The sequence below is a fragment of the Myiozetetes cayanensis genome, unplaced genomic scaffold (assembly GCF_022539395.1).
Source record: "Myiozetetes cayanensis isolate MyiCay16 unplaced genomic scaffold, myiCay2020 scf10, whole genome shotgun sequence".
In the NCBI taxonomy this organism is placed as follows: Eukaryota; Metazoa; Chordata; class Aves; order Passeriformes; family Tyrannidae; genus Myiozetetes; species Myiozetetes cayanensis.
Genome location: NW_026086605.1, coordinates 12964655 through 12990090, shown reverse-complemented (window position 1 = coordinate 12990090; position 25436 = coordinate 12964655). Strand labels below are relative to the sequence as shown.

Here is a 25436-nt window from a genome sequence, read left to right as displayed (position 1 = left end):
GTGCAGCGCCGCTGAGGTTTCTGTTTTCCCCCGGACTCCATCTAGTGGGAAAGCCTCGAGTCCCCTGCAGGCATCTTATCTGCGGAGTTTCGCAGGGAAATACGGCTCTTCTGGAAAAGCAGAATCGCGTCTGGCCCCATCCTGTAGCGGGCAAAGAGAGAGGGCTTCGAGGCTGCGGTGGGAGGTGATGGGCTGCATTCCTGCTGCCCAGCATGAATCCTGCACGCTCTGGCTTGCAGATGCTGTTTGGGAAAGGCTGGGGGCTGAACAGCCCTTGGATGAGCAGCTGTGCTTGGAAATGAGGGACCATTTCCAACCACCCTTGCACTTATTTTCCAGGAGGGACGTCTATGCTATTTAAATGTTGTCTTGGTGTGGCATGGGGGAAGATGGAAAGCAAACAATAGAATTTGGGTTAACAAATAATTGTGGCCCAGTGCCAAGGATGCTCTGCAGTAGCAGTAGCGGTGGCTGAGGAGGGTCCAGGTGTTCAGGAGGCATTTCCAGCACACCTGGAATGGAAAGCATGAGCGAACAGGTAGTACCCGACTGTCACACAGTGATGGGAGGTCCAGAAACAGGTATATCAGCCTGGAATGCTTGGCCTGGCTAGGGCAGCAATTAACTAATATTTTAGAGATTAAATATATAAGTAATGCCCTTGAATATGGTTTTCTGGAAAGTCTCCTTGCCAGCCTGTCCCTTTGGCTTTGGTCTAGACTATTAGCCAGGGGGGTTCCGGGTTCGATTCCCGGTCAGGGCCACTCCCGGGCAGGTGGGGCTCGTTAGCCCTTAAAGACAACCCACCTACGTCCTAAGGACCTCACTGCCACCGTCCAAGCTCGCTTGGCCCCGGCAGATGAACCTTAGGATTAAAGGGTGGGCTCAGTTCCGCGCACACTGTGTCTCACCTAAAAAATCCAATGCGCAGGCTGGAAGGTGGAAAGACCTTCCCCGGATCTTCGCTCACGAAGACTGGCCATTAAGAAATTAAGACTATTAGCCTGACCTATTGGATGTACAAAAACTCATAAGTTGTTGGGTTTAGAGTAATGCCATAATTTTAAAAAAGAATCTTTGGTGTTATCTGGATCATCAGGGCATGTATTAGCTGGTTTCAGGTAGGGGTCCCTTGCAGAGCAGCCTTGGGGGTGGCTGTGATCAGTAGGCAAGAGGAGCTCTGAAACTGTGTGGAGTGACCTCAGTGATGAGACCTGCTGAAAATACCACCAAGAGGCTGTTTAATGCCCCCCTGTATAGCTCTCTTCCTCTATTACTTACAAAGACTTTCTCAAAATCTCCAAACAGCTCATCCCTGGAAGTTTGCAGCAATTAGCTCCTGCTATCAAAGACAGCCTTCCCAGTGGGAATGGAAGAGCAGATGGGGCGGGGGGTCCTACCTGCAAACTCCTTCATTAAAAAGACAGAAATTCCTGCTGAGTCCTTTCAACTTGCCTGGGAAGAGATGCACCCCCAGTGAAGTCTCCCCTCTTGTGTGCATACGGAAAAAGGCCACAGCTTAAATGCCACTGCATTTGCACAGCACTATTTTTTTTTTTCCAAATTCTCAGCATGTCTGGGAGGAAGCAGGTAAGAGGACTTGCCTTTGATCTGGAGCATTAGAGTAGGGATCTTCACCAGACTGTGGATGTGGGGGTCTCCTGTCTACCAGGCTTTGCTTGTGCCTGTGCAACCTTGGCAATTTTAGCCCTCAATCCATGAAAAGAGGAGGTCCTGCAGCCTCGTCCCACGTGAGGAACCCCAAAACAATCTGTCCAACACCCTGATCTGGGTGTTTTGGTGACTGTAGAGATGCCCCAAATCCTGTTCTCCCAGTGTGAGATCTGCAGCATTGTTGTCCTCCTGCGGCAGGCAGGGAAAGTGCTGTGAGGGCAGCAGCCCAAAGTTGGGGTGAAAGGGAAGGGATTCCCGAGTTCGTGTTCACTCTGTTTAGCAGGAAGTCACTGTGGCTCAGGGACACCTGTCACCTCTCTGGGGGGAGCAGACCTGCGGAACTCCCTCAGGATGAGCTGAATGAGATTTGGGATGAGGAAAGTTTTGTGGCTACAGACCCCTCTGCTCTGCTCCCTGCCGTTTTGGGTCGTCCTGTGCAATTCTTTACTCTTCCATTTTCCAAGCACTTAAATGAAGGGGAGGCTGTTTTACCTCCTCTAAAGGATCTCAGCCACCACCGACAGCTCCCAGTGTTCCACTCTGGCTGTGTCTCAGGGACGCTGAACTGTGTCCTGCATTCCGTATCCCTCATAACTGAGGTACATGGAGCAATGATGGCCAGGCATCAGGTGTCTGTTGTCCCATCTGGGATCGCTGCACAGCAGCCGAGGCCTCGGGAACAGCAAGGCTCTCAGGGTGGTGGGACACGAGGACACACTAATTTACAGGTATTTTCCTGAATCGGATCTGCCAGCCCTCCGTGAATCCATGCACTGAGGATGAGTAGAGGGGGCAACTGGAGGGGCTTCGAACATCCCCGATGGGAACTCCAAACCTCGGCCCCGCTCACGCCGAACCTCGGCACGGGGCGGCTGAGCAGAGGTGAGGTGAGGGAGGAGCGCGGCTTAAATTTAATACCCAGTGGTTAATTTCGCTCTCAGGCGCGACACAGCCGAGGAGATGCCGAGGCGGGGAGCCCTGCGGGGCACAGCGAGACGGCTCGATCTCTGGCAGCCGCACGGTACCGAATCGACCTGGAAAGGGGCACGTGGAGGAGAGCCGCCCCCGGCGCCAGCAGATCCCGGGATGAGCCCCGTCGGGCCGCTCTGCGGGGCGCGGCGGGTCCGCCAGGGGGCGCTGCGCGACCGCCGACCGGCGCGGCGGAGGCACGGGGGACGGCGCTCCGGGGCCTCCGAGAGGAACGAGAGGCGCGGCGGGTCCGTGGGCAGCGGCGGCCGCTGCGAGCCGGGTGGTGGGAGCAGTGGGAGCGGTGGGAGCCGGGAGAGAGGCGGGAGCGGGTCCTTGGGGCCCGTTCCGCACCCCGTCCCCCCGCGCTGGAGCTCCCGGGGCCGCTCGCGCCGAGCGCCCCGCGCGCCGGCCGCACCGCGCCCCCATTGGTCGCGCCCCTCCCAGGGCCCCGCCCCCTCCTGCCCCGGGCCCCGCCGCCATTGGCCGCTGCCGCGCGCCCGGCCCCGCCCCTCCGCGCGCGGCGTACACACGGGAGTCACGCGCCCCCGGGGCCGGGGAGGGCGGTGCGCGGTGGGGCGGGGCCGGGCGGTGATTGGCGGGGTGGCGGGCGCTGATTGGCGGCCGTGCGGGCGAGGCCCCGCCCCGCGCGGCGGGCGGGCCGGGGCGGGGCGGGCGCGGGTAGAGGCGGCGCTGGTCGGCCCGGCCCGGCAGTCGCCGCTCGTCGGGTCCCGCGGGCAGCAGAGCCCGCGCCTCGCCCGCCGCCGCCGCGCCCGCCGCCACCGCCGCCGCCGGGAGAGCCGGGGCACGCCGCAGTGCTCGCGCGGCGATGCAGGGCCGCGGCGGCGCCGAGCCCTGACTAAAGATGGCCGCGCTGCCCGGTGGGAACATGGCGGGGGGCGGCCGGGGGGCGCGGGTGCTGCTGCTGCTGCTGCTGCTCGGCGGCTACCTGGGCCGGCGGCCCCCGGCCGCCGCCGCCGCCGCGCCGCCCGCCGCCGTCGTGCCCCCGCCGGCGGCGGAGGAGACGGTGATCATCGGCCTGCGGCTGGAGGACACGGACGACGTCTCCTTCATGGAGGGGGGCGCGCTGCGGGTGAGCGAGCGGACGCGGGTGAAGCTGCGGGTCTACGGGCAGAACATCAACAACGAGACGTGGTCGCGCATCGCCTTCACGGAGCACGAGCGGCGGCGGGGCGGGCGGGCGGCGGCGGGGCCGGCGGGGCGCGGCGCCGGCGGGGCCGGCGGCGTGGCGGCGAGCGGCGGCGGGGCCCCGCAGCGCTGCGGCATCCGCACCTCGGACATCATCATCCTGCCGCACATCGTGCTCAACCGCCGCACCTCGGGCATCATCGAGATCGAGATCAAGCCCCTGCGCAAGACGGAAAAGAGCAAGTCCTACTACCTGTGCACCTCCGTGTCGGCCCCCGCCGCCGCCGCCCTGGGGCCCGGCGCTCCCGGGGGGTTGGCTGGCGCCGAGGGGCCGGCGGGACCCCCGCCCTGGGGTGAGACCACCTGGATCTACCACGACGGCGAGGACACCAAGATGATCGTGGGTGAGGAGAAGAAGTTCCTGCTGCCCTTCTGGCTGCAAGTCATCTTCATCTCTCTCCTCCTGTGCCTCTCGGGCATGTTCAGTGGTCTCAACCTGGGCCTGATGGCTCTGGACCCTATGGAGCTGCGCATCGTGCAGAATTGTGGCACGGACAAAGAAAAGAACTATGCCAAGCGCATCGAGCCTGTGCGGCGTCAGGGCAACTACCTGCTGTGCTCCCTCCTGCTCGGCAATGTCCTGGTCAATACCACGCTTACCATCCTGCTGGACGACATTGCCGGCTCTGGGCTGGTGGCCGTGGTGGTCTCCACGATCGGTATCGTCATCTTCGGCGAGATCGTGCCGCAGGCAATTTGCTCTCGGCACGGCCTGGCCGTGGGCGCCAACACCATCTTCCTCACCAAGTTTTTCATGATGATGACCTTCCCGGCCTCCTACCCCGTCAGCAAGTTGCTGGACTGTGTCTTGGGCCAGGAGATCGGCACGGTCTATAACCGTGAGAAGTTGTTGGAGATGCTGCGGGTCACCGACCCTTATAACGATCTAGTCAAGGAGGAGCTCAACATTATCCAAGGAGCCCTGGAACTGCGCACTAAGACTGTGGAGGATGTGATGACTCCCCTCCGAGACTGCTTTATGATTGCTGCCGAGGCTGTGCTCGACTTCAACACCATGTCTGAGATCATGGAGAGCGGTTACACCCGCATCCCCGTTTTTGAGGGTGACCGCTCCAACATCGTGGACTTGCTCTTTGTTAAGGACCTGGCTTTTGTGGACCCCGATGACTGCACGCCACTCAAGACCATCACCCGCTTCTACAACCATCCTCTGCACTTTGTGTTCAATGACACCAAGCTCGATGCCATGCTGGAGGAGTTCAAGAAAGGTGGGCTCATGCCTGTGGCGGGGGCGCGGTGGGGAGTTGCTGCTTGGTGGCTGTCAGCATCTACCTTCTTGCAGCGAGGGAGCTCTGCAAAGGGGCCTCTGGGTTTCCTGCTCGTGGAAGGGTGTGGGAAGGTGCATTCAGGACAGCGAGTGGCCGGTATTTTGGCATCTGCCAGATCTGCTTGTCCCCTGGGCCAGAAAGCTGATACACGGCTGGTATGTGCCCCCGGCCGCTTTTCCCCCACTGCACTGGGATGTGTGTGTGGGCATGGTGCCAAGCAAGGTTGTTTTCTTTCTTGCTTTTTCCACTCATCTGTCCGTTATAGTGAGAACCGCTGCCGGGAATCCGCTCTCGTTACTTGGCTGTGTCTTCTCCGTGCTTTTTCAGCTGGTCTGACGGGGAGGAGCGGGTGGGCTGCTCGGGTGTCTTCCAGGCTCAGTGCGCGCACACGTGCTGAGATAAACAAGGCGTTTTAGCGCCATTCATAGGCTCAGCCGGCCGACCTCGCCTCTCTGCTTGTGTTCCAGTTATTTTGATTGACGCTTTGATCTTGTAACTCGTAATTTGTTTCAGGGTCTTAAAATATATTCGAAAGCACTGTTGGTGCTGCACTTCAGAAATACAGGGCTTTTTTCCCAGGTTTCCCTCTACCTCAGGACCACAGGCTCAGCAGAGACGTGACCCTTTCTGCCTCTTTGGTGTAGCTTGTGTATTAATTACATCAGAATGGGACTGAGGCTTTCTGGTCTTGCCTTAATTTTGGGAGGCTCTGATTTGACAAATGTATCTTAATTCTTGTAGAAACTCTTGCTTATGAAAAGGGAAAAGGGTTTTTTTTGTTTTCCTTTTTAAATCTATTCCTCTTTGCAAGCCAAATAATAATGCTGTATGGTTTGTGCAAGAAAGAACTTTCAAAGTAGTGGTTAAGTGACTGTGCTGGAAAACTGGAGGACATTTGGAGTGCCACTGGACTGTTCACACCTGGGGAGATCTGATCAAAGTACCAGGAGCAGCTCAGTCCCTGGGAGATGATTTGCTTGAGAGGGGAGATCTAAGGAGGAATATCTGAGTTCAGCTTTTATCAACTGCAAAAGCTACCTTGGTGGTCTTTCTAGATAATAAGTTTAAATTACCACTTGAATTTCGGGTGCTGTTTTTGTCCACATGCTAAACTATATTACCTGGGTATTTATCTCCTTTTTCCTGCTTAACTCAATTTGTGGGATTTGGGGGGTTACCTCATCTTTATTTCATCTTCATGGATAGAAAGTGAACATACTCTTGCTTTTTATTGCCCGGTACAGCAGTGGTTATCCTTGTCTTCTAGCCTCTGTGTAGTGATGAGGAAATCTTACTTGGTTTTGGAGCTGTTGAAGAAGAGGTGGGGTCGAGCCTCCCTCAGCTGTGGTTTCTGCACTGCAGGATCTGCAGCTGGGACGTGGGAAACTCAGTGATGTCACTTAACTGCTGGCTGGTTAGGATGGATTTTGCTGCATGTGCAGGCGAAGGGTGGTTCTTCCCCCAGCTCCCGTTGTTCAGACTCCAGGTAGTACGATGGGATTCTTAACCCGTAGTGAGACTTGAGTTTTTTCCTAGTTCTATTTGCATCAGTGTGTCTGAAGAAACGAATGTTACGTTGATCATTTTGTTTCCGCTGTTTGAAAGGGGTGGAGTGCACTGCTGTGTGTTAGCCTAGCAGTCTTTTTATTTACCAGCTGGGAGAATTAGGTGTGCTTTTTAATCCTGCAAGTGTGGCTAAGCCAAATATGCTTCCTTACAGTTCCTGAAACTGGTGCTTAAAATCGGCTTCTTAAAAATTCTGGGTAGCTTGGGAGGTGCAGACCAGAGATCAGTTTCCCATGTAGGGAGAGGGCTTTTCTTACCTGCGCTAGGAAACATCCCAGTAGCACAAGTTTAGGGTGACTTTCTGATGTGTTTGTTCCCTCCTGAGATTGCTGAGCCCTGGAATAGTCTCTGTAGCTGTGAATTAAGTTGGGCTAGTTTAAGCATACTTGAGTGTTTGCTCCAGAATGGCAATGCCGGTTGGTCTGTATGGGCAAGCCTTGTGTTAGGACCAGCTCTGTCCTAACTGGTTTCTCTTTAAAAACTGCAGAGATAGTGGAAATAAATGGCTTCCTTTGTATCCTTTGAAATGAATGTAAATAACTGATAGTTCTCTTGATCTGGCATAGCACGGTGTCTTTTGCAAGAGCTCTTCCAACTTTCTTCTTCAGAGCAACCTTGCCAAATTCCCATGAGAATGTACAAATTAAGGGTGAGAATCAAATTGCACGTTACTCTCCGGTAGGGTGTTGAAATTAAATAAGGTTACAGTTCTCAGTCATTCCCTTCCCATCACATTGACCTCCCACCACAGCTGGCCTGCTTCAAAACTCACGTGTATGTCTTTTTTGGGCAGCTCTTGTGATAGTGCTGTTTAGTTGAATTGGTTTAAGGGAAGAGGATGAATTTTTTTTTTTTTAAGAAGTTTTGTAATTAGCTGGGTAGGTGGGGTTTTTGAAACTCGCTTTTTGGGCAGAAGCAAAACATTTTTAACCTGAATATGGAATGGAAGCTTACAAGGAGGAGATTAAAAGCCGAGCATGGCAGGATGTATATTGTTATGCTGTTGTGGAAGAGAAGATGGGTAGTTCTGTACTTGTTTTGGTGCATAGGCTGAACAGCTGGAGGATTTGTGGTGGGCCTGTTATTAAAGTTCTTTGACCACAATTGCAAAATAGGTATCTGTTTCACTTCTATGCTGCCAAGCCAGAAACTTAATTTTGAGAGCTGCAGCACTTTCTCACTCCCTTGCTGCTCTAATCTCTAAGTGTGAATAAACATGATTTCTGAAGCAGTCTACAAACAAGCTTCTCTTCTGAAAAGCATGGTTTACTTGCAAATAAATAAATAGCTTTGGAAATAGGTGCAACTTCCTATTCTAATAACAGACCTTAAATCTCTATCAGCACTGTCAAATCCACTTGCCTGCAAGTTGAGTAGACCAAGTGCTTAACTTACTTGAATTCAATCATTCAAATCTAGTGCAAGGAAGTGTAAGGTGCTCTTTATACTGGCTTAAGGAATTACCTGCCTGACTTTGCTCAGTGCAGAGGTATCTCATTTGAAATAAATTTATTCCCAGTTAATCTGATGTTGGACATGGCTGTAAAGGGAAGCAAGGAGTTACCTGTTCCAGGATTGATTTGTGTCCTGGCTCCTAATCTGTAGCAGGGAGCAAAAGAGCCACAAAGTCATTTTTGGAAAGAAGCTAGAGAACCGTCTCCAGTGATCTCTTTTTTTCTTATTGACAAGTGTGTGCAGTCGTTTTGTTTTTTCTATCCCTTTTTGACAGTTTTCCTAGGTCTCTGCTCAAATGCTCTCTGGCACTTGCTCTTGGTGTTTTTCACAGGCAGATATCTGCAGGTGTGATCCTGAATCCAAAGCATTCTATTTCTAGCTTCCTGCCTGCCGGAGCTACAGATATTCAGCTTGAAAAGCCTTATGCTGTAATATTAATATTTTGAGATTGGCCCACTTTCTGCAAGCCATTGTACATCTGTGTTCCTGGTGGCCTGGGTGGCTTTGGAGGACGGCAGTTTCTCAATTGGAGTCCTCTTTATCTGGGGACTTTGAGTCATATGTTTTGATCTTATTTATATCTGTCTCCACTATTATTTTATCCTGCAGATCAGAGCTTAATAACCTGTTACAAAGAAATCACAATAACTGTGTGCAGCAGTTCTGAGCTCTTGTTTTCTGAATCACATGGCAGCCTTGAGAGAATTCCTCTATTTTTTGTTAAAATCATTGCCAACTGGACCTTGAAAGATTTTTCTTTCCTAAAAACATTATCAAATTTAGCTTGGTGACATTCTCTTTGGGTTCTGTTGGTCTTGTATTGTCTGCTTTTACTAGTGTGTATGTTTGGTGGCTATATTTAGTGTGGACACAGGAGAAAAATGTCCATTTCTTTTCTAGTTACTCTTCTCCCTCCAAAGAAAACCGAGCTCCAGCAGCCTGAAACATAAACTTCTTACATTTGAGGGTGCAGAGAAGAATACCTAGACCTACTTACTCCTCTTTTGAGCATATAGAACCTCTTTTTGGAAGCAGGTAGGACAGTAAGTAATTGATATCCCAGGGATCCAAAGTTCTGCATTACTATTGTTGGTCTGAGGGTTTTTTCTGTTATTAGGTCACTTGGTCTGAGGGGTTTTTTTGTTATTAGGTCACTTATCTTTCTGGTGCAGCTTTAATCCAGGTTTGTAGGTGGCTTCTTTCCTGGTTCCTTTCAATTTTTGTGACTTCTCATCCTGCTGAATCTGAGTCCAATCTTCCCCGAATAACTTTTATTTAATAGATTTGAATGCTCACTTTCTAGTTTATCTAACAGGTTGTCTGTCTCCTGGGCCCTTTTTTCCCATGTAATCCTGTTACTGCAGCATTACGGGAAACTGGATGAAACTACATAAATCCTTTCTGGGTTATGAAAGGCACATAAAACTTCTTCTTGGAAAACAATATCATTTTCAAGGCTACTTGGCTAATAAAAGGCACCTCCTCTGATCCTTTTGGGGAAATTTATATAAAGGGAAGGGTGTTGAGGAGGTCCAGTGTGGAGACTTTTTCTGTGTGAAGAGAGTAGGGGAGTGGTAGGTGGGAAGGAATTTGCCACCAAGAAACAGAAGTCTTAGCATGCTACGCCTGCAGATTTATTCCCTGAACAAAAATTGCATGTGGGGGTGGGGGTTGCCTCGTGACAAACTGTTTCTTGGCTGTGTGACAGCGCAGCACCCGCAGGTACTGCGCTGCCAAGAGCTTTGCTGGCCTTGCAGAGCTCCTGGGGGATGCGTGCTCGTTCCACCGGAGAGGAGCGGATGTGGGTTACTGCAGGCAGCCCTCCTGCTGGTATGCTGAGGGAGAGGCGCCATGGGGAATGCTTCGGGGAGCAGCTCCAGTTCTTCCTGGGCTCCCTACTGTGAACCTCTTTTGGGAACCTGGAGGAGAGATGCCACTTGGAGAGCAGCAGTGCTCCTTCACCCTCACCTGGGTGGGGAGCCCAGCTGGAGGTTCTGCTTCTAAGAATAGAAATGGGTGGTTTGGGTGGCGGGCAGGGTGAGGAGTAAGTGAATTAAATGTCTTGGGCAGTAGAGGTTTGTGCCTGACCCCTGTATTGGATGTGATTCGTTGATTGCTTTTCAACTGATGGTTTGCAACTCTTGTCAACAAGCACAAGAAGTTGCTTTATCCTCCCTCGCATGCTAAGTTAGCAAATGCTTGCCTGCACTGAAGCTGATGGGAGTGAAATCCCCCACAAGTGACCCATGCTCCTTTCTGCTTTCTCTGTGTCTATAAAGGTTATCTATAATAGGCACCAATGTAAACTTCAGGTCAGGCTGTGCAGCCAACAGCGTTTCACAGCCAGTTTTAGAGTAGAATAGATTTAAGAGGCAGAATGTCAACTTCTGAGCAAAGTCAGTAGCACAGGAAAATGATCAGGTAGTTTAACTGTTGCAGTATTCTTCCAAAATTCTGAAATTTTTTAAAAAATTTTTTCTTGGCCAACATGAGGTTCTGAGGAGCAGAACACTTTCTCAGTGAACTTCAGTTGCCTCTGAGGGTGTAAGGACAATGACAGTGAATCCTCAGCAGCAGTTTGAGTCTGACAATGGCTGTGGCTGCTTAGAGAAAGTATTAGAAAAGAGCCAATTCATTTTGTCCCCCACGGAAGCTTACTGATCTCATCAGGCTGCGATTCAGGAAGTTCTGGAACTAAAGATACTGTGTTTATTAAATAACCCTAGATGCTTATTTCTCTCTGTGAATAAAATGTAATCAACACTGAACCTTTGTCAGCTCTTGCACATAGACAAACACCAACAGTGGGTGTCTCCTGTCAGTAGCTGTGTAGTGCTGGTGGCAGAGAGAGGTGGATCTAAAGGCACATTTCTGATTGTCACTTCTGTATGAAGTCATCCAAAGGTAGGTTTTGTTTTGTCAGGCTGTGGTATCACTCTAGCTGGTAATTTAGGAAAGGAGGGAGTGAGCCACCTCACACTTCATACATGTTGTGAGCCCGAGTCCCCTCCCTTTTTTATTGAAGGAATCATTACAGTGAGTGGGAGTATTGTGGGGGTTACTAAGCCACTTAACTTGGAGCATCAGTGCCACTAGACTGACGAGATCTACTCATCTCCTGGTTTTGATTGGTGTCAGATTTTGTCTTGCTCACTTGGCTGGCAGACGTTCTAGTGCACAGGAATGAAGACCTGGAGAATTCGAAGTCTCACTACTTCACCTCTTCTAAACACTTGGCAATGGGTGCTTTACAGTAAGAGTGGTAAGTCAGCCTTACAGCTGCTGGTCACCATCAGGTAGGCAGAGAATGAAAGCAGTGGCCAAGCAGTGTGTTGAATGAGTCTATACACCATCCAGCTGTGCTTTTTTTCAGTATTACTTAACAAGAACTCACTTTTTCATTAGCTTATATGCCTCTACAGAGCTGTGGTGCAGTTGCCAGTCTAGGTAGAACAATTGCACTTCTAGTATTGAGTCCCTTCCGATTTCACTAATGGAGATTGTAACAACACAGAGTACTCCAGTACCCTGAACCGTACCCTGGTGAGTGGGACCTGGCATTCTTGTTGATTTGATGAGGTGCTGACATACAGCCTACTACTACAAATAGGAGAGTAAATACTTGGTGCTAATGAGCTAGAGCCCACAGCACACGGTTAACAGGTCCAGATCAGGTGGTTGATCCATCCTGGTTCCTGCCAAGGTCACTGAGTCATTTCAGGACTATCAAGTGATGAGATTTTTTTCACTTTTCACCAGTGTATAATCATATAAGTGAGATGCATAAATGTGTCATTAACCACCTTCTGGTGGAATCTACCTTCTCCCTTTGCCAAGAAAGCAGCATGGCCCAATAGTTGCTGGTGGAAGAAGCTATGCTGGGGATAAACTAGGGCTAAGTGTGGTGGTATACAAAGCACCTATGAGAAGGGCATGAAAAGTGAAGCTGGTTAAAGAGCTAAGAGGGGAAGAGATGACGTAGTCACTTCAGTGTAAGTGGTCTTAAAAAGAGGTAGTTGTAGGGAAGAGAAATGAATGGCCTGGAACAGGTGAGGTTTCCTTTGGTGTTTTAAATAGCTGTGGAGTAATGAAATTCTCATTCTGCAACACTTATTGTTATGAGTTGAGGCAGAGGACCTGAAGTCTACAGAAAGATTTCCTATAGTTTCTTAAAAAAAAGCAAAACCAAACCCCAACAAAAAAAACCTGCTAATGTTATGATTCCAGGACATGCAGCCATACAGTGTCTTTCACAAAGTGGATTTTGACGAATCAAGTCCCTATTTCACACTCCAACTTGAAACACAAAGTTGCAATATCAGAAGAAGAGATGGCAGTGAGATCCATCACGCTTGGAGAGGAACTGAATATTCCTTTGACTTGCCACTGGAGTTGCATGTACCAGATGTGCTCAACATAGTGGTCAGTTCAGCTTATCTTTCCATTCCCGCTTCCCAATAATAAAGAGACTTTGATTCCTTAAAAATTGTCTCTATTAACTCTTTCTTTTTTTGTCCTCCTTTACTCAAAAGTGCTCTCTTCCCTATTTGTGGCTTTGTCTGTAGTAGCTTTACACTTAGGAGAGTTTAAAGTAGGGGCCCTCAGGGACCTTTGAGTCTATGTTCTTGTGTTTTCTGTTAAAATTACCAGGATGTCTTCTAGAGTTTTGGTAGACAGACAGTTGTCACTGAAGTGAAGAATAACTTTCAGGGTTTTCCACACTTCCCTGCACCTGTGGGACACCATATGGGCTGTGTTGCTGTAGTACACAACCTGCAGTGCCAGAGGTGTTTCATTGTCTGGGTTGGCTGGCATGTTGGAAATTGGGCTTCTTACATGGGTGTTTGTGGTTATTTTTGTGATTTAAAGATGTGAGTCAGACTTGCTCTTCACCTACTGGTGATAATATCTTCTTGAGAGGACTAGTGAAAGAATACTAGAAAAGTAACTTGTCTTGTAAACAACTTGTCTTAGAATATCCAAGCCCCAGATTAAACAGAAACCTCAAAGCTAAGAAAGCTTGTTTGGTTGAGACTTAATTCTGTCTCTTTGTATTGAAACACTTTGCTTGAAATTTGTTTGGTATGATAATTTCAGTGTTTATGGTGCAACAGCCCTTTTCATCAAGGAATAGTTAGGAGGACAGGGTGATGCCTGTCAATCTGGGAGCTGAAACCTCATGATTGTGGAGGCCATAACATTTTACAAGTTCACACAACTCTGCTGCAGTTATTAATTAACCAAACAAGAGCTTTGCTCCAGCCAAAGGTGCAGGGGCTGGAAGATGAGATGAGCACATACTTTTAGTGCAAAAGGTCTGTATAGTTATGTTTTCTGTAGTGCTTTCTGTTGGGATTGCACCATTCTCTTGCTGTCAGCCCTAAAAGGATCTGCTCTTCAAATGAGGCTGGTGTTGTAACATTGCTCTCTGCAGGGTGAACTGTGCCATCATGACCAGGCTCCTGCTTCTTTGAGGTCCTTTCCCACAGCAAGTGGGAATAAAAGTTGGGGTTTTTTTAACAGTTTTTTTTTTTTCAATAGTGATATAGTCTCTTATACTGATATGATAGAGCCGTTCGTGACAGTTGATCTTCGTGGAGGTGGACAAGGCTTTATTTTCATAATTTGTCGGGGGAAATTAGGGCAACAAAAGTGCTGATTCTGCCTTATTTGGATACTCTGCTGCCAGCAAACAGTTTTAAGAAGGATCTTGCCATTTCTGGTTTCCTTCCAGGACTCCACCTCTGGATTTCAGAAGATTGTCCTGCCTACCCTGTGGTGTTCAAAGGGCAGCCCTTGGCTGAAAGTGAGCCTGTAGGACCCCTTTCCATGCAGCAGTTATGTGAGGACAAGGACGATCAGTTGCCTGGTTTTACTGCTTGTGAATTGCTTGTCAGCTATTTCTAGATTCTTACCAAAAGGAAGAAAATCTGCCGGTGTGAACTTGTTCTTGATAAAAATTTACAATCTGGCATTGAAAGTAGGTGTGTCTGTGGGTTTCAGGCAAGTTGCAAGCTTAGTTCTTCCTATCTTGCCTGGGATATCTTTCCATTGGAAGCAAGCACAGCTCTCACAGTTACAATTCCCGTACACAACAAGTGCAGACATGGACCTTCAGTTGATATTACGGGGCATCTAGTAAAGAGGCTTCGGTTAAATTTTATACTGTTTAAGGCAGGCTGAAACTGGGAATTAGAGTTATTCAGTAACTCTTAACTTGAACTCCAAGGGACATCACAAAGTTTTTGGTACAAGGTGGATAAATTAGGTGATATGTTTTGCTCTGTGAATTTGGGTGGGTTTTTTCTCCCCTTGCTGTGTAACTGAGGTGTGTGTACAGATAAAGGCTTTTTGACTTTCAGCATTTATTGTACTGTCTTGACACAGTGTGTGGGGAGTGAGGGAAGAAGCATCTCTCAAGATGCCTAAAGACTTGCTGCCTAGGTCTTCCTCTTCCTCCAGCAGAAGAGAGGAACAAGGGATGCCTCACTGGAAGCTGGGGCAGTGGGCCTGTGAGCAGCTTACTGTGAACTTACATGGTTGACGAGGTATGGGAGCAATCTGGTCTTGTTGTGTGCTGGTTCCTTATCCTCATGGGGAGTAGTTTTTTATGTTCTTGCCTGTAGCCTTTTGGAATGGTTAGGCTTGAAAACACTAATTTCAAAACCACAAATTTCAAGAACTTCACACTGCTCACAGGAGTATTTTTTTTTCTTTTCTTAGTGTTGAAGAATTGCTTGTGCTATGTGCGTGGGATATCTCCCAGAGAAATCAAAATCACTCTCTGTTTCTCTTTTAATAAATACACTGTACAGTGTATTTCAGACTCAATGCAAGAAAAATGGGAGACTTACTAGTATTGTATGTAAAGGAAACCCAGGGTTTTTTTTCCTTCTGTAGTAGTGTATTTGTGTTTTCCTGTGACCCTTGCAGAGATCACAGCATGCTTAACGCTCTGTTCCCTTTCCATATGATGAAGCCAGCCTCTCCATCATAAGAAGGACTGACAGTTTTGTGTAGGTCTTTCTGCTCATTTGAGAAAGGCCCAGAGGGGATTTACGACCACTAATGTGAAACTCTTTACTAGTAGCTTGCTAGTTTAATTTAGCATCTTACTGGTTTAATTCAGCTTGTGTTATCTGAGGGCTCCCAAGGAGATCCTGGAAGTGGAGAAGTTGCACAGTTCACCCTGTAGGCAGTCTTGGTGGGGGGTGAAGCTCCCAGCGTGGGAATCCCCTGAGGTTAGAGCTTGAGGAAGGCAGCTGGGGCAGTGAAAAAAATTCATTACCTACTAGATGCAGTCTCCAAGAACTACAGCAATCTGTTGCTTGATGCCAATCATAGTGTTGAACCTCTGAGCGCAGTTGTAGAGCCAACATGCAAGCAAATAGAGGAGCTTTTTTTTTCCTTTCTTCAATGCCCCTGGGGTTAAGGGTGGGGATGAAGGTTTCCCTGTACTTCATGATGCACCACAGACGGGAATCCCAATCTCTTCTCTCTGCATGGGCACCCTTGCTGTGCATAAGGATGAGAGGTCTTCCAGGAGACCTGTGATGTCAATGGCTCTATTCTGTTAGTGTTTTGTTTTGTTTTGTTTTTTTTTTCTTTCCAGAGCAGCTGTTTTGAATTTTCCAGTTTTTGCTGTAATCTTTGAACAAGCTTTATTTTATTATGAGAGAGACACTGTGGAAGCGTGTGGGGTGGAGTGAAGACACGCATACATTTGAGTGTCGAGGTCATTTTCATTTCTGATTACTGGCCTGAAAACCGTGTTTAAACTTGCTCCTTGCCTGCTGTTTGAACACGGTCCAGTGGTAAAAGGCTTTAATGCATTTCTTCTTTGCAAATCATCAACCTCACATCTTCCAGTAAAGGAAAGAATTTGAGAGTATAGCTTCCAAGAGTAATAGCCCTCCCAACCCTATGCAATACACAACCTCCAACCAAAAAGTTCCAAGGAAAATATTCAGAAAAGGGGAAGTTGTCTAGCTGTATCCCTGATGGTTTTTCATTTAAACTGTTTGGCTTTGCAGAGAGATCAGTGCACTCTTTTATTCAGATACACATGGAGCCATGCTGGAACTATATGGACTATCTTAATCCAAACATATAGGGTAGAGAAATTAAGAAAATGTCTCTTACTTCCCCAGTTTATATTGATGATGCTCTGTAGTTTGCCGTTGTTCCCACTGTCCAATTAATCCCTCGATGAAAACACGCTTGGAAGTGTTGGAGGTTGGTTCCAGGTACCCTGCTTTCTGCTTACATTTACCTCCTGATCAGAAGAAAGAGCTGAGTGCCTTGAGCAGTGCTTGAAAGCTTTAAAGGAGGATGCTGGGCAAAGAGTTACCATGAGGACACTGGGAGGTTTGGGGATTTGGATGGTGCCTGGGTCTACATCTATTTCCTTTGAAAAACATTAGAACAGCACTGTCCTGCCAGTTTTTAGAGTGAATATTTAGAAGGGAATGAAGTGCTTTAAACTTCATTCAGCAAATGAGGTTATCTTAACCATCCTGTCTGGAGCTGCAGTTAGTAGTTGTGACAAGGAATGAGTGTGTACTGTGATTAAACATGTACTCCCATAGTTAGAGGCATTATGCTGTTTCTGGGAGCAAGAACTCTTGCTGTGGCAATGCTTGTGAATAATTCTAACAAAAGGAATTATCATCTTGCCATGTTTTCTGTGGCTTTGAGGATGATTGGGACATAAAAAACCGTGAAGATATGACTAGATGAAAATATCCTTGCAGATAGGAACAGATTTTTTTTTTTTAAACTTGTAAAACTGAGTTTAAAGCATATAGGAGACTTAATTTTCCTATTCCTGTATTTTTTATGGAAAAATGACCCAAGGAAATCAAAGGCATAACTGCTTCATGTGAGCTGAGAATTGGACAAGGATAAAGTGGTGGGTTTTGTCTTTTGGATTTCCTAGAGCTGTCCAGTGTTGCAGTTGACTGTGATTCCTTCTCCTTGTGCTTCAATTACTTTGCTCTATAATGTGGGCTTGTGTTTGTCCCTTTCCTGCATATCAACTGAATGGTTTTGTGGGAACTGGTATATTTTCTACTGTAGTTTAGGTTATATAATAGGAATTTGGTTTAATGTTCATCTAACAGCTTCCTTGCATGTTTATTGCAACTTTCTTTAAACTGACAATCCTTCCAGTGATTCAGATTTTGTTTCTCTTGCCCTGAGTTCCTTGTCTTTATTTAGCATTTTCACTCTTCTTTTTCGGATCAGTGTCTAGTTCTCCTGGCACTGTTTGTTGGCAGAAGGTGGGGAAAACCAGAGAAAGTCTAGGAGACAGTGGCAACAGATAAGATGAGGCCATTCCATTAGGCAAGTGTGTGGAGGCACAGTTGAGGTGAATGGCACGTGGTTAATGCTCTGTTCTGTGAAGCTTTATGGCTACTAAAATTGCTGCTGTAAAGTTCATAGTTGGGTACTTTCTAACCTCTTGCTGACACAGAGGGTTTTAATCTGTTGTTTTTTCCTTATAGTGCCAGAGATGCCATTTACCTTTTTATCCTGTGCTGGTTGGCATTTGTTTTCAAATGGTTTTAAGGTAATGTCCATTTTAGGATTAATTATGCACTAAATATTTTTCTGTTTTTCTGGGCTGAAAATCTAGTAAGCCAGTCTTTAAGTGGCATAGCTGTTAGTGCTTAAATTCCCAATCTCGAGGGATATGCATGTAGCGGTTCTTTTTTCTTGTCAGTGACAAGGTGGTAACCAAAGTATAATTAAATACCTTGGCTCTCTCATGAACCAGAAAGTCCTGAGCTCTTATTCCTGGTGCCGTTGGAAAGTTGCTCTTGCACCATGGACAGGTCGTGTACACCAGAGGGTAACGCTTCAGTGTTCTTCATTGCAATCCATTCCAAGGAGCCTTGGGCAAGCTGGCTAAGAGGAATGTAGCGACACAAATCAAGTCTGTTCTCACTATTGGTGAATCCCATTCATTTCAGATGAGAAGAATGGCTTAGTTGGGCTCTTCCCCTTTATTCCCTGTGTGGTGATGTGATATGGGAAAAGCTCAGCCCACCAGCTTTCTATTTATCAACAGTTAAGGGGGTTTGCAAGGTTTGTCCTTGTGATAGTCTAGCTCTGCTCTAGGGTGGTGCAGGCAACCTCGTCTGTATGCCACTCAGTCTGTCCTGCGGGTTTTTTTGAGGGTATTGGCAGAGACTGGGTTCTGCCACTGCTTTGATGCCTGTGCACATCAGGTTCTAGGCTGGACTTGCGTCTGTGACACACAGAATTGTCACAGAACCTGTGTCCTGATGATACCATTATCACTGTGTCTCTTGATGCTTCTGTTAATGACTGATGTCCGATTAAAGTGTCTGTTACTGCAGAATTTTGGCGTTGACTCATAATCCAGGGCACCACTTCTGCTAGCATGAAGAGTTGTGCTGTTGGGGTCACAATGACCTGTCTAGTTCCATCCTGGCTCTTTACTGTTTTCTTTGACATAGGAGATAGGAACAGGATGGAGGAGCTGAGAATTTTCCTGCTTGTCCCATTCAGAAAATGGATGTGACTGGGACAGTGAAGGCATGATGTGTTTTCTCATCCCTCTCCCAGGGGTTAGGCTTGTGCAGGGAAGGGGTGGACAAGGCAGTAGTTCATTCTTCTTCTCTTGACTGACTGAATGAAAAGGTGAATGAATGGTATTCTCCAGTAAAGTGTCAATTCAGAAGTCTCATTGGAAAAGTTGCTACCATAAGGGATAGAAGTAGATTTCTAGTTTTAGATAAAACTGCTTTTCCTTAATTTTTAATCCCTTTGTGTTGGAACAAGGAGCCAAAGGGAGTGATGGTAGGACTAGGCAGGGCAGCCTTTGCAGGCTGCAAGGAGGGGATGGGAGTGTTGCAACCTTTGAGTTGTTAACCTTTTGAAGTGGCATGGGGTAGATGTCTCATTACCCTGGCCTCAGCACAGGCAGAGTTTTATCTGTGACATACCAAGCAAATTGCCTTTTGCCTCAGAGATGGTGAAGGGCCGTTAAACCTGTTTGGCTTCAAGGCAGTCATTCTGTGGATTCTCTTTATCTGTACTGTGAGGTCAGGAGGCCTGCAGAAGCCACCCTCCTCTTCCTGTGTCTCATGTCTGCTCTGCAGGACCAGCACTTAAGGCAAAAACTCTTGTGTTGGATGAGGGAATTTTATTAAGTGCTTACAAAAATATTAGTAGACTGTCCCTCCAGGGCCAGGTAAGGGAGCTGCAATGCTTGTGGAGAAATCTGCAGCCACAGTTGAATAAGCCAGTGATGGCTCTGCTTGAGTATGATGTTTGAAGATCTTATTAGAGAAAATTGAACATTAAACTAGGTCTGATTTTAATTTTGATACTAAATTCTGAAAGCCAGTTGACATGTGTTTCTTACTTTCCCCATCAGAATAAGCTGTTTTTAACAGAAATGACTGACTGCATTGGTGTCTGTCAAAATGCTGGCTTCAGCTTGAAGAAATAGTTGATCTGCATCATGTACCCATAAATGCATTTTTGGCAGTGATCGTGTTTCTTAGAAGCATCACACATCTGTAGCAGGTGACAATAATGTAGGACAAAGCTATGAGTGTTTCTGTTTGCTTCTCTTTTTCTTTTTTCTTCCACCTATTACAAACTCCTGTGAGGTTGCTGAGATGAGCCTGGGTAATGGGGGTGGTTGACCAGAATCCAGAAGCCCTGGAAAGAGAGGGAAAGTCAGAGAACTCCACTTGTTCAGTGCATGGGAGAAGTTTAAAGCATAAAATAAAGAAAATGAAAACTATCCTAAAAAGATTAAAACCTACTGATGGAAATAATCATTAAAGTATCTGACCTCCCTCTGCTGCTCCTGTCACAGCTAACACGCTCCCGACTTGCAATTTGTCCTTCCTTGTGTTTTTGGCATGTCTCAGTAATCCCTTTTATGTTATTAAAACAGGTGCCACACAGACACAAGCAAAGGAGTTTTCTTCTTACTGTTCCACCAAAGGATGTGACTCATTGCTGAAGGGATGGTTCCTTTAGTGGAGCAACTAAACTAGAAGTATGGAAATTTTCAGGGTTTCCAGTGATAAGTCTTTCCTTTGGATATTTTCTGTGTTATAGATACAAGAAAACTTTTGACTGTGGACACTGGCCTATTAGGAATTGACTTAAGTTTAATTTATGTGAGCCCCATAATGCAGGTGACTGCTCAGTAGCAGAAGTTGAGATAGATTTGAATCTATAGAAGGTTATTGACTTGATGTTTTAATCTGTCAGCTCATTCTTCACTCCTCTTTTCTGTTTGGATGTTGTAGTATTGAGATGTTTTTGGAAAGAGTACTGGGAAAACTTGCAAACATTTTTCAAACAAAAGATGATTTGTCTTCATGGCTGGGAGGGTTCATTTGGACACTTGCTCTGAATTTTTTTTTTTTTGTTTGGAAAACTGAAGTTCTTAGAAGTTAGATGGCCTTGGCTTTCTTTGTTCTTTTCTCTGTCTCAGACATCTGTATCAGCTCTCTCACCGAGCTCTTTATCTTACTTGGCTTTTCTGTGGATGCCTGGAGGCCTTGGCTCACATTCTCAAGAGTGTCCACTGGTTCAAGAAGCCATCGCTGCTATCAAATTACCTTGACAGCTGTTGTCCCATTTCATATTTGCCATCCCCTCCCCCTGGCTCCCTTGTGATTTTTGGCAGAAGCTGTGGCTATTGAGCAATAAAACTTGGATCTGAGAATCCTGTTGCTGGTGGGAAAATGAGATGAGAGCACACTAGTTAATGCCTTGCGACTTGACTTCTTGCTGATGTACAGTCAGTAGCTTCTTTATTTAAAAACAAAACCTACCACCAGCTACTCTGTGGATTGAGCGGATGGTTTGTTTACTGTTCATCTGCAGTCGTGTGATAGGTGCTGGTCTCTTAAAATAGCACACTCTATACCAAGAAGTTTATGACCAGAAAAGCTCTTTGTTTGGAGTCCTTGACAAATGCCTAAGGACTGCAAAACAGCTCAGATGTTCGTGTTAACGGAAGTGATCCATAAGGGCACGATCAACTTTGTCTTCATGTTAGTTTTATTGATGATCCTGCCCCTGTGTAACCTAGAATAGAGCTCCTGTAGTGCTGTTTAGTAGACATTAAAGATGACCCTATAAGAAGTAATCGGTCTTGCTTTGATTTGAATTAATAAAATGTAGATATAGCATTTGTGGGCTCTTCTTTTGTGTATGTTTGTGGATCAATTGCCAGTCTTTTAAATGAAACCATAAAACACTTTTGATAACTGACAGAAATGGTGATGATCTTGGGGCCAACCATCACAAGAGAGCTGCCATCCCTCTAAACCTCTCCTTTCAAGATGTTTTGCGTTTCTTTTGTCAGTTGTTTGAGAAGTTGGCTGATGCATGGCATGCTTTAATCTCTACTGATCATTCCTCTTGTCCCTGTTGGAACATGTCAGCAACTAATTTTGTGTAACATACTGGCAAACTAGGAAGGAAGGAAGGAGCAGATCTTAATTGGAAAGATGACTGACAGAAAACCATTAATGTATCCGGAACACTCAGTTGTGAGGAACGCATATAGGAAAAACATAAAAATTCTTTTGCTTGCAGTGTGTATGATTTACTGGCTGATAACATCAGTGTGAAATGTAAAACTTGTAAAAGGCTGGATCAAACCAGCTTTAGTGCTTGTCTTACAGCTCCTAAATTACTGTTCCAAAGTGTGAAGACCAGACTCCTACTGTGTCTGTGGAGAAGGGCGCTTTAAGAAGTTGGTGAATGGTTCTGCTGTGTATGGAGTGAAATCGTGAGATCAGAGTGGCTGTAAATTTGAGTGCTGGGCCCTTGGGGTTCCATCATAGTTGGAATGAATGGACTGTGGCATGTGATGTGGTCTTAGCATCTCATGTGCTGTGGAGTCTTTCTGGATCTGAAGAATGGTTGTGGATACTGTGCGTTCAGCTGTGAAGTCAAGGGGGAAAACTCAGAAAGCATGGGGTCAAAGAGGATGTCCTCTGACTTTAGAAAATCACAACTACATCAGTATTACCCCTGGAAAAGAAGTAGAAGTAAAATAGAGAATGGATTACATCTAGGTGAAAAAGCATGAAGCTGTAATGTTTGAGTTGCAGGGTGGGATGCACCCATTTTCTGTTGATGTGTGGGGAAATAACATTTTGCTGACTTCCCCCCCAAATGAAAACAAACACTCTTAAGGCCTCAATTTGGTTCAAAACGTGATTTAAGCTTTTTTGTTAGGTTTTTTGTTTGTTTGGGTTTTCAGGAAAAAGGTGGCAGTTTTTGTGCCCTGTCCCACATCCCTTGCTATCCTGGCATTTACCATGGATTTAAACAAGGTGCTCCTTGGCCCGATCTCTCCATGGAGATTGCAGAAAGCGCTGGAAGGCTTGAGCTTCCTGCGATCCCTGGCATGTCTTCCCTTACGCAGCTACGGTTATTGTAGCAGTAGGGGACTTGTTAGTTTTCCAACTGCAGTTCCCAGCAAACGTGTCCGCTCTGTGGTGCAGACTCCTGCATGTTCGGTGTTAAAATAGTTCTATAGCTTTCAGGCATCTTGCATTTCAAATAAGGGTGGAGAAGCAAGTGTTGGCCTTTAAGGCAGGGGTTTTAAAGCTTTCTGATATCAAAGGCCATGTTGACAACTTGGCAAGCGCTTCTGGGCCCAAGTGTGTTAGATCTTTAGGATAGGGGCTGACTTGCTGCAGGCATTGGGAAGGATGTTTCGCATTGTTTGAATGTATTGTCAGGTATGTTATGTCCTTTCTGTGCAGTGTGGCTGCTGAAATGTCTCAGTACTAGGCTTGGCTCACTTTCCTGTCAGCCAGAGAAGGGGTTAATTTACTGTTACCGTCAGCTTGTCTTTTGCTGTCCAGTGTCTTCTGTCTAAACCTGCTCTGGTGGGGAATCCCATCTCCTGACCCCTCAGCTGTAGCAGCTCATGCAGTGTCTGGAGAGGGTGGAAAGAAGCATTTGGGGAGAGTGTTAATTTCTGCTGGCAGGTTACAGGGTGGGAGGAAGCATCTCAATCCTGAGTCACTTGCAGCCTTCTCCTGGGTGTGGGAAGCAGGTAGGGTCCTGCAAACTTAGGAAAGCAGCCGGTTCTGGCAGGGCAGAGCTTGTCTATCCTGGTCAAGGTCTCAGAGGTCTTACCAGGTTACTTGCTGCTTGTTGACTGTTTGAAATACCAGCATGTGTCGCTTCCGCTCTGCTCTCAGGCTTCTCAGCCTCGCTGAGCTGCTGCTCTGCCTCCTTGCATTGGGTGCTTCAACTGCGTTGGTTTGCTGAGCATCTTTGGGTGTTAAACAAACACCTTGCCAGTGCTTAATGAACTGCGCTTGCATCTCTAAGAAGGTTTATTTTCAATTCCTATGCAGGGCAGAAGAAGTGCAAAGGACAGTGCTACAATGCAGTGCAGAAAGATAAATGCAGTGCGCAGAGAAGTACCAGAACTTAACATCAGCCCTGTTGCAGCCAGTGTAGCTCTGAGGTGTGGAGTGCAAGCAGGCTGATTGTTTGGATCCTTGTCTGGCTCATGGATAGAGCACTGAGCTCTGGCTGCATGGCTGGCTGGCATGCTGGAAGGAGCAAAGCTGGCACGGATGTTTCAGCTTTTAAATGCAGTCACAGGTTTTGGTCTGAGGTAGAAGCGTACTTTAAGAGCTACATTGTTTTGCACGAAAGACTAAACAACAAATCCGTAGCAGTGTGGAGGAGAAGCCAGTTCTCCTAACTCCTGGTCATGTGCTTTCACCACAAAGACCCCGTTTCTTCTTTTACTTAACTGAAGAATTCCATTAGATCAAAAGCTAGTTAAGGAAAATAGAGCCCCATGTGGTCCTGTGTGGTTACTTAGGCAAGTGCTATTTTTAGGAATCCGAATTGAGTAAGCCCTGGCTCTTGCTGCTGTTAAAATCCGTGGAAGGAAAATTAAAAGGTCTACCTTCATCTCAGCTGCATGTAGGCCACTAGGCTCCAGCCATCCGTTTTTTTCTTTTTCCTTTTTTTTTTTTTCTTTTTCCCTCACTTGTGCCTCCCCCAGCACATTCGCTGCCTTGTGGGGATTTTTGCCTTTCCAAATGAGAGTTAATCAGTTCCTTGGGCGTGGGAGATTTGGAATAAGGCAGGTAGGAAGTAACGAGTTGTTCCGAAGCTGTTCCCGTTGTTAATGAGCTCTTGCCCTCCAGTCCTAGGGTTCAACCTAACTGCTTAACTTCACACTTTAGCTTCTGTGGCCCATTTCCATTGGTCTGTAGGTGTTTACCTCCTTATAAAGAGCAGGGAGCCCAGGCTTGCAAAATGTGACTTGTTTGCAGCACTTTTGCTGTGGTGCTGCTGAGGAAAACTTCTTGCTCACAGTTTTATGTACAGTCCTGCTTGACCTGCTTTGTAGGAGCATTTGGGGTGGTGGGCAGTGATAGAAGACAGAGAGTTTGATCTTGAATAAAAATGTAAGAGTACAGTTCCTTTTCTGAAAGCAGTTGCCTGACATGACCAGATTCCTCTCCACGACTTCATGCCCCAGCTTGCAACATGCAGAGGTTTCATTAGTTATTTTTGTGAGTATTTTTCTGAGCAGAAAAGCAGCAGAGGGGTAAGGTGGAGGGCACGGTGGGAAAAGAAGCTAAATGCTGAGGAAGCTTTGGTAGCATGGCTCCACAGAAAGCCTGCTGAACCTTTTTGAGCTGGCTGAAAAGACTGAGAACTGTAAGCATTGCTATGTTTAATTCATGCTGTTTGCACAAATTGCTTTTCCATAATTTTTTAATTAAAAAAATGTGAGGAAAACACTGTCACAATTCTAATACCCTTTGTAATGGCCTGGAAATTTAGCCAAAGGACTTGATTAAGAAGTGAGAGCAAACAGTGCTTTGAGTTTGAAAAGACCCTGCGTTGGCTGATAGTTTTCTTCAGGTTGCATGATCTCTGTTTGGAGAACCCTTTATTTAAAAGCAAGAGCAATAACAACAAAAAAGCTCCTGAAATCTTGTGTCAGGGCTAAATTTGCTGCATTAATGGGCTGTATGGAGAAGACACAGCAATATTCTTTGAAAAATTTGAGATCCTTTTAAATACTGAGCAAGTAGCTGGTGACCTTTTAAGCTTGGTTGACATTAGGCACTTGCTAGTGTTTCATGTCAGGATGGGAAATTAGTCAGGGATGATAGTTTTCTGTGCTGGTATAAATGCAGTTAGATGGGCAAAGATTTAATAATGTTTCAGTTTTCTCCATTTAGAGATCTGGATTGAGTTTAACCAGCCAGAAGAGTT

General features: G+C 46.7%; 1 protein-coding gene across 4 annotated transcripts in view; it reads left to right on the top strand.

Moving 5' to 3' along the window:
- The first annotated feature begins 3486 nt into the window (after positions 1-3486).
- Positions 3487-25436, top strand: part of CNNM2 (cyclin and CBS domain divalent metal cation transport mediator 2) — a 119572-nt gene continuing 97622 nt past the window's right edge. For all 4 annotated transcript variants that reach the window (XR_007631401.1, XM_050334891.1, XM_050334884.1 and 1 more), the window contains exon 1: positions 3487-5078. Coding sequence is in view for 3 of the 4 variants with exons in the window: in XM_050334891.1 (XP_050190848.1) it covers positions 3506-5078 (1573 nt within the window). In the remaining variant the exon portion in view is untranslated. The remainder of the gene's footprint in view (positions 5079-25436) is intronic.